Raw genomic sequence first — 9,827 nt, 5'->3', positions numbered from 1 at the left:
AAATCATTTCAAAAATAGTACACATAAGACTGAATCTCAGAATGTATTTTCTCATAGAAGCAAAAGTAAAAACCACATTTTACACAAAACATCTCTGGAATAAAACCGTCTTTCAAAGGATAATTTTAAAAAACTTAAAAACATAATTCTCTTAAAAGCATAGTGAATTCTTGTCAAAGATTTACTTAAGTCATTAATGAGGGATCAGCAGCTTGACAAGACAGGTTTAAAGGAGATGCAAGAAACCAGTGTATAGATAGTAGAAAAAGGAATGCTGCAATAAGACTGCAAAATTAGATACAAACCTGGTTAATGTCCTACAGGACAGTAATAACATAACTCTAGGGATCATTTTTTATCCTAGCAAAAATAATTGCAATGTTTCAATCTTCTACAAGTTAATATCTAACTTTTAGGATCTGAATATTAATAGTAAATCCACCAATCTACTGTGGATGCAGTGTATATGGGATGGCCTCTTCTACTGTTTTACTTAGGGCTGAAATGAAAGTCCCAATGTAACATGCAATCATAATCTTTCACTTTGAGGCAACAACATAACCCTTCCCTGCTATGTCGGACAACCCTTAGACAGGCTTGTTAAGACAATAGTCTAATATGACCCTAAAATGCCCTATGTTTATCTTTTGCCTTATTTCTAAGTTTTGGATACTTTTTCTTATGACAAAAAGTTTCTGATTTTTATTTTTTCTGGAAAAATCAAGTGGATTCAGTACTCACAAATAAGCTTAAGAAATATAATGAAATAAAATATCTAAACCAATTTAAACTCATCTTAAGGCTATTTCCACAATGTTGAATGTACTCTTGGTATTTTTTTAATGGCACAGTATTTGGGTCTTACAATGCAGCACAAGCATCAGACTATGTGAAGAAAGGATATTTGATCATTAGTAATTATGATGTGACTATCTGGCTAGATTAGAGCTGCCACCTCTGAGAGAAATGAAATCTGTTAAATTGATGCCACCAGCCCTGGGGCTACCATACCAATCAAATAATCACTGTGAACTTGCAATTAACTGGCAACATTGAGAATTAGAGACAGTAAAATAGGCAATTTTCTCTGTATTCCTCATACCTACAATGGTAGATATTACCTTTACCAATTCTGTTTCTTCTGCCTGAAGGTGAAGATCTTCATCTGGCTTGGTAACTTCAGGGCTCTGATGGGATACAGGATAAGATCACTCAGTGACAGACTGCCTATGACCTATAGCACAGCCTCAACAGGCACCACCAATCTACTGTGGATGCAGTGTATATGGGATGGCCTCTTCTACTGTTTTACTTAGGGCTGAAATGAAAGTCCCAATGTAATATGCAATCATAATCTTTCACTTTGAGGCAATGACAAATACATATAAGACTGAAATATAACTGCTTTTAACAAAGAACCTATCAAAACAAAAATAAACTTATAATAAGGGGCCTTCAGACACTACATAATTCTGCTTTTCATACTGGGATGAAATCTATTTCTCAGAAAGTATCTAATTTGCTCGGGAATAATATTCAAAACCTACTAACACTGTTTTCTACAACTGAAAATCATTACAGTGTTTAGTGAGGGGATATAGCTCAGTAGTCACTCAGGAAATATTTCAGCAACCTCTTATAACATTGTTTTCTTCCAAAACTTAGAAACTATCTCCATGAGGGCCTGATTTTTTTTTTTTTTTTTTTGAGATAAGAGTCTCTTGCTCTATCACTGGCCAGGTTGGAGGACAGTGGGGCGATCATGGCTCACTGCAACCTCTGCCTCTCAGGTTCAAGCAATTCTCTTATCTCAGCCTCCAGGGTAGCTAGGACTACAGGCACACGCCACCACACCCGGCTAACTGTATGTTTGTTTGTTTGTATGTTTGTTTTTTTGTAGAGAGAGAGTTTCTCCATTTTGCCCAGGTTGGTCTCGAACTCCTGGGCTCAGGCAATACGCCCACCTCGGCCTCCCGAAGTGCTACCAGGATTATAGGCATAAGCCACCATGCCCAGCCCATGAGGGCCTAATTTAATAAATGAAATGAAATTTTACTTCACTTTCTAGTAGTAGTTATCCATTTTAGATTTTGTGCCATTTAAAAAAATCATGGATAATAGAGCTACATACTTGAAGATCATTAGGAAAAATGTTATGCTAACTCTCCCTCAACAAGTTGTTGTCTAAAAAGAGCACATATATTCAGTTTCTAGAAAATTAACGCCAATGTGAATCCTCCATCTCTGATGGAGACAGATTGATAGGGTGATATATGACTAGACAAATAACTATACCTAGTGATCAATTGCAACATTTTGGTTTTATTTATCTTTTCAAGGGTATGTTTTAAGAATTATTTACATGTTGCATGTTCTGGCTACAAAGAATAAAAGACCACAATCACGAGTTACTACCATTACTATAACAAATTACATTTGTTGGTATTATTTTTCTTCTGAATCTATTTTTAAAAGTCACTGCTAAAACACAGCTTGTATCACATTAATACTAATCCCAAGTACACTCAAACATACATACACATTTAAATGTCTTCAGGGAAACATTAAAAGATTCATCTTAAATATCTAATTTCCAGCCCTATCTGTCACAACTTTCCAACTTGAATCACAAACTCACCCACTGTTCTCTGCCTCTGAAGCCTTGCCCTTAAACCGCTTTCTCACCTGAAGTATTTTCACAAACACTTTATGACAATTAAAATCCCACTTGTAATTCAGTACCAGCTTAAATCTAACTGTCCTCACGGGCTTTCTGTGACCAGTTTAGCCCACACTAACATCCCATTTCTTTCTTTACACAGCACTCAACATCTTTATCATACTGATAAGCAACTACTATTCATCTAAGTAATGTCATTATTACTTTTTTATGTTTTCTCTACAGCCAAGCACTGTCTTAAACATATTCTTTCTCTCACTGTCATCTATTAAGCCTGATCACTTCTTTATGGGTAGAAAAGAGATCACTGAGAATGGCACAAGGGAAATTGTTCCTATGAATTAGGGCTGGGATATGTGTTTGTGTACATATATTTTCCCCAAAATATCCTAAATAAAATTTCCCAATTAAAAAATATTCCATTCTGCTGTCCCATAAATAACTGATATTTCCTGGGAACAATACAAATTTAATATCAAAATTAAAGATGCCTGTCATAACTAACGACAGCTCAGATATTTTTTGAAAGATCATGTATCCTGATATTTGGTTAAGTAAGAATACTGCATCCCTCTATAGTTTACAGTCTTTACTGTGAACCCAATTTTCATGGGTCTATTTAGTTGAGTTCCCAGAAGGGGTGTCGGTGAAATAGAGAAGTCACAAGCCTTCAGGAGAAGTAAACATACTCTCAAACCAAGACAGTAGGTCAAAAACAGGGAATCCCAACTTACCAAAGGTCCAACTGAAAAAAACACAGCAGCCATAATCTCTGCCTCTGTGTTTCCCTCTCCGGAAAGAGTGGCGTTTTGCAAAGACATACCTAAGGAAGAGAAATAAGCCATGAAAAACAATCCTGCCTTGGGAATTTCAGACACGCCAAGTTAGAATCCTGACATACAAGTGAGCATGACCTCCCTAAGGAAGCACAAGAGTAACCCTTAAGATCAGTGAGGGACAAAGACCCTTGCTCCTGCAGAGTTTGAGATTTCGGCACTGTTAACTATAGTCACAACTAACAGACTAGCCATTGTACAAAGAATTTTAAAAATACTTTCTCATTTTATTTTCACATTAACCTAATAGGAATAATATTCCCATTCCATAGATGAGGAAACTGAGGCCTAGAAAAATTAAACTACCCAAGGCCATGCAGATACATAACTCCAAATCAATCTAATTCCAAAATCCACACACCTTTTCCACTGAATCAATATGCTATGTGAAGTACAAGAAAATACTTCAATCTTTCTTTGCCACTCATCTAACAAATATTCCAAGAATCTTTTCTTGCCTTTTCCACGAAGTCAATTTCCTAACATTTTAGGAGATCTGTTTCATGTAAAGAGAACACTACAACTTCAAAATTTAAATGATATTGGAAATCTTGACTTACCCACTCCCAATCTGATATTCAAATAGATCTTTATCCTTTCTATATCAGGCAAACTTCAATAAAAAGGAAGCAGGTATAATAACAGAAGAGACATGAAATTAGGTGCACAAAGCATTAAGCTATAGTCTTTTCATACTGAAAAAAAGCATATACCTAGTAAAAGTTTTACTCTATGGGAGAATAGGTTGTAAAATATGGGAGAATAGAGTGGCAGAGATCTTTTCCAGGGATGCTTGGTCACAGCTTTTCTACCTTTGGCTAATGATATCTATGGCCTTGCTGAGGCTGAGCTTGGTTCAAGAACCAGGAGTGCCTGATGCAGGATATCAAATGGTACAGATTGTTAATATACATTTTTCTAGGATGGTGATATTAGCTGTTAATATAAATTTTTCTAGGATGGTGATATTAGCCTCATGAATAAAAGGGCAGTGACAAAATAAGTACTGAGTTTTTGAGAAACTCTTACCTTGTGCAAAAAGTGTTATAAGCAATTTATATGGTCCTCCACTTAGGGTCTTTGCTATGCTTAAACATGTGGAATCTGCTCCTTCCCTGAATGTGTACCTTGCTTCTCATAAGATTCAGTAGCTTTGCTCAATAAACATAGTAGAACTTAATCTAACCTTACAGTGTCTAACAATCAGAAGCTCATCTGAAAAGATACTTGAAGTACTTAACCATTATTCTTTGAAAAACAAGAATACTAATATATAAAGTAAGGTTATCATGAATGCAAAGAATATTAGGGACACAAAAATTAAATAGACATGCGTGTACTGAAATTTATTGTCAGACTAATTTACTAACTCAAAGAGGAGACCAGGGTTTAGTTAAATCAAGAAAATATGTGAATATCTTGGCTGGGCACAGTGGCTCACAGCTATAATCCCAGCACTTGGGAGGCTGAGGCAGGCAGATCACTGATGTCAGGAGTTCGAGACCAGCCTGGCCAACAGGGTGAAAACTCATCTCTACTAAAAATACAAAAAAATTAGCCAGGCGTGGTGGCACGTGCCTATAGTCCCAGCTACTCGGGAGGCTGAGGCATGAGAATTGCTTGAACCTGGGAGGTGGAGGCTGCAGTGAGCCAAGATCACGCTGTTGCACTCTAGCCTGGGTGACAGAGCAAAACTCTGTCTCAAAAAAAAAAAAAAAAGTGAATATCTTAAAAATGTAGAGTGGTCTGTTCCAGGACACTGGGGTTTTCCTAGGCACAATGAAAAGGTTTTGGTGGAAGAGAAACAATGAGAAGTTGAGGGAGGAAAGCAGTGCAGTGTGGAAATAAAAGACGTAAAGAATGAATAGTATGAGGGGATACCTGTTTTGAAGCCTCAAGGTAACCAGTAAGTGGTTTTGCCTTATACAGTAGTTCTCTAGATTTTTTTTCATAGAGTCTTTTGCAAATGTAATGAAAATTATGACTCCTGTTTTCTAATGAAAACACCCCATGTATAATTAGAGGGGTCTCAAATCTGAGAATGCCAAAAACTCAATGGATATGCTTATTAAAGAGGAAATTCTTTGGCTCCATCCAAGATAGAAATCAGGATCTATAGATGTGAGGCACAGATATATATAGCTTGAACAAGTACACCTTAAGAAATATTTAGTTTAATGTACCATGTTAACATATTATGTGTTAAATTACATACTGTTTTAGTTTTAAAACATTTATGAAATATTGTAATATTTAAGAAATATTGTCCTGGCCGGGCGCAGTGGCTCACGCCTGTAATCCCAGCACTTTGGGAGGCCGAGGCGGGTGGATCACAAGGTCAAGAGATAGAGACCATCCTGGTCAACATGGTGAAACCCCGTCTCTACTAAAAATACAAAAAATCAGCTGGGCATGGTGGCACGTGCCTGTAATCCCAGCTACTCAGGAGGCTGAGGCAGGAGAATTGCCTGAACCCAGGAGGCGGAGGTTGCGGTGAGCCGAGATCGCGCCATTGCACTCCAGCCTGGGTAACGAGAGCGAAACTCCGTCTCAAAAAAAAAAAAAAAAGAAATATTGTCCTGATACTCAATAGGGATTCTGAAAGGTGAAGGAGTGGGAGGGGAGTGGAGAATGAGGAATTACTTAATGGGTATAATGTACATTATTCTGGGGATGGATACCCTGAAAGCCCTGATTTCACCACTACACAATCTATGCATATCAGTAAATCTTAACTTTTTGCGGGGTATGGACCCATCTGAGAATCTGACCTTGTCCACAGAATAATGCACATGCATATATGATGTTGCATGTTATTTCAGGGAGCTTGAAAAGTTACTCTTCCTCCCAAGCCCATACACTGAATCGCAAGTTAAGATATCCAGTTTTGCAAGGTTGCAAAGAAAAAAAAATGAGCCAAGAATAATAATATTGTCCCTCCTCAAACCCACAAACATTAAAGCAGACCTACAAAGAGCAACATGAGGCATTCTCAATTCCAAGGGTCTAGAGTAATGATTTTCTTCATCTTTAACATTTGTCAAGAATGACCTGAGTCATCATTTAAAAAATATTTGTAAATATTAATAAACTCCTTGGCAATACTTCATGTAGATTATGCTAGTAACATAAGTTTAACAACCAAACTGCAATAAACACCTTGTTTTATTTTATAATTAGAATGAACAATATTTAACATTTAATATATTCAGCTTGATCTCAATCATGTAAATATAATGCAGAGAAAAAAAGACGGCAAGTGAGTAAGCCAAAACTCTACTGACACCTCTGAGACCTCGGGCTGTGATGTTTACCATTCTTTCTGCTTTTCTGTACTTTCCAAGTAGACAAAAGTAAGTATCTACATATACATAGGAGTCTGGAATAGGAATAAAATCCCAGAGTGGCTGGCCACATCTCCAGGTTTTAACCCTGGTTTGGCTACTGTAGAACTGTGACTACAGGCAAGTCACTTGAGCACTATGAATCAGCTATTAGTACTTGACAGTAACCACACTATGTTTCTACTGTCCCCTTTGTCATTATGCGGAAGGTATCTAGGCCCATATTTCCCCAGTTATAATTTCCCTAGATATTTACAAGCTCCGTCTTTCGGACTATTGCAAAAGTGTCCAGAGACTTAGGGAGAAACTTTACTTGTTTTGCTTCCTTGGCCAGTGTATTTACAAATAATGAAAGGTCTATGTTTTTGTTAAGAATCTCAGCACAATGTACTAGTCCAGCATTTCCCAACCAATGCAATAATACCATCCTTATGTCAGGGAGTGACAAGTGATTAAAAGGTGATTACAGTATGTGAAATGCTACATTTCAGAAGCTGCGTCGATAACCGAGAGTGTAGCGCAGATCCCCTGATGTGAAACCTAGTTCCATCCCTGCCAGTTCAGAAGCCAGGAGGGACATGCTTCTGTCAACCTCGCCTTCTTTTCCTAACTGCTCTCCTCTACCCACTCCGAGGATCCCCTCCTCGGCCAGCAAGGCGCGGGGCTGGGAAGACAGGAAAAGTCAGGTAAGGGGCCCGCCCGCCCTACTCAAATCCCAGCTCACATCCCGCGCCTGGCTCTCTTTAACCCCAGCGCCTACAGGTCCGCCAGGAAGGAGGTTCCAGGGTTCGGACCCGGGCTAGGAGGCCGCAGAGGGCACTCGGCCCGACCTATGAGGGAGACCGGCCGGAGATGGAGCCCACACTCGGGAAGGAGGCCCAGCCCCAATCACCTCTCAGAGGTGGGCGGGTCCGCTCAGGGACGGGGCTCTCGAGGGAACGGCCACGCCCCGGACGCCGTCGAGAGCCAAGCGCCAAGGGAGGGGCGGCGGGCTATCGAGGCCAGGCGCCTGGGACATCGAGTACCTGGCGGCCGAACTGAGGACAACTGAGGGCACTCGCAGAGCAAGGCGGGAACGCTTCCAGCAATGGCGGCGGCTCAGCGGGGCTGGCCTCCAGGCAGGGCATTGCGCCTGCGCAGCCGGAGCGTTGGAACTACAATGCCCAGAATCCTCAACGCCTGAGTCCCCGCCCCTTTTGTCTGTTAGTGAAGGAATTTGCTCTTTGGGGGTGCGAAGAAATTCAAATTGGATACGCGGATGGGTGAGGTGGCTCACTTCTGTAATCCCAGCACTTTGGGAGGCCGAGGCGGGCGGATTACGAGGTCAGAAGATCGAGACCATCCTGGCCAACATGATGAAACCCCGTTTCTACTAAAAATACAAAAATTACCTGGGCGTGGTGGCGAGTGCCTGTAATCCCAGCTACTCGCAAGGCTGAGGCTAGATAATCGCTTGAACCAGGGACTTGGAGGTTGCAGTGAGCTGAGATTGCGCCACTGCACTCCAGCCTGGCGACAGAGCTAGACTCCGTCTCAAAATAATAATAATAATAATTAGTACACTTCTATTGAGAAGCCTTGACTATGTGTCAAAAGCAATAGCACTAGAGGTACAAGTAATGACACACCCCTGCCTTGGAACATTAGGTGCGACTAAAGAAAGCCCTTGAGAGAACAGATAGATGTGATCCAGACAAGTGTGTGAAAAAGTGCTTGGAAACACTTATTTCTGAGCAATTCACTTTATGACAATTCCCTCAGAGTTGGAAGAGACAACAATTGAGGACTATAACGCCAATCAAGTAGAATGGATATGAATGCCTGAAAATAAACTGGAAATTTTAAGGCCAAAATTCTTCAAAATACAAAGAAACAAACTTTTTTGAAGACAAATAGCTGTAGAAGTTGTCTTCAATGCATACAAATGATAATTCTTGAAACATAGTGACTGAAAGTATTTATTTGCAACAAATTTATTTGACCACTTACTCAAGGACTCTCCTCCAAGAGCTATATTAAGGTTTATTTACTTTCTTCCCTACCAAAGACAATATTTTTTGAGGATGGAAACTAGGTCTCGTGGAGTTTTTTACTCACAGTGCCTACTTAGAAGACTGCTTGCATAATGAATAAACAAAGGAAGAATGAAATAATTTAGGACCCTACTGTCCAACACACTTCTGCATATCGAAATGCGCACGGAATGAGGTACATCTTCCAAGGAGAGTGGCAATGAAGCATAATCAAAACAGGGTATTCTCAGGAGGACTGGAATGAAAAGAAATTTCCAGCGAAAAAGATTGCTCAAAATATTTATTCAATACACCCTGAAATTAGAAACTGAGCAAACGTCTTCTGGAGATCCCAGTTCCCTTACATTCCCTGCAGATGAAGATGAGCCAAACAGAAGTCCAAAACTTAAAAATCACAAAATAAATAATAAAATAAGCCACTGTTAATGCAAATCAGCACAAACAATAAACAGCAGAAATATATCCCCCAAAACTTCAGATGCAGAGCTCATTTGATTAACAATTTAAACCCTTACCTATATTTTAAATGTTTAAAGACATGATAGATAGAACGAAAAACATCAAGAAACAACAGAATGTAAAATAAGCCACCGGGAAAGTTTCAAAAAAATCATGTGGCTCTTTTAGAAATAAAATAAGAGAGTAGATTAATATATCATAGATGAACAAATGTTCAATTTTATTGAATACCACATGAGGAAATTGTGTATTTACTTAATTTTTTTTTTTTTTCCTTTTTGTGGAGAACGGGGTCTCGCCATATTGCCCAGGCAGGTCTCAAACTCCTGGGCTCAAGCTATTTTCCCGCCTCTGCCTCTCTAAGAGCTGGGATTACATTACTAAATTTTTTTTTAAAGATTTTCTGTCTTTTATATTTCTAACGGAAATCACCTGATACCTTCTTTAAGAGCTAGGTTTTCTTTTGTTGTTGTTT

At 39.2% G+C, this 9,827-nt stretch overlaps 1 protein-coding gene across 1 annotated transcript in view; it reads right to left on the bottom strand.

Moving 5' to 3' along the window:
* The window catches only part of LOC108297773 (zinc finger protein 624-like), a 37,826-nt gene extending 29,947 nt beyond the window's left edge, over window positions 1–7,879 (bottom strand). Inside the window, 3 exon segments of the mRNA XM_017520482.2 lie at window positions 1,122–1,187; window positions 3,415–3,503; window positions 7,753–7,879. Coding sequence (XP_017375971.1) covers window positions 1,122–1,187; window positions 3,415–3,501 — 153 coding nt within the window. The 5' untranslated portion in view covers window positions 3,502–3,503; window positions 7,753–7,879.
* Window positions 7,880–9,827: the final 1,948 nt, after the last annotated feature.

Source organism: Cebus imitator, unplaced genomic scaffold (genome assembly GCF_001604975.1).
Source record: "Cebus imitator isolate Cc_AM_T3 unplaced genomic scaffold, Cebus_imitator-1.0 Scaffold841, whole genome shotgun sequence".
NCBI classification, from domain to species: Eukaryota; Metazoa; Chordata; class Mammalia; order Primates; family Cebidae; genus Cebus; species Cebus imitator.
This window is presented reverse-complemented; position numbering and strand designations above follow the sequence as displayed.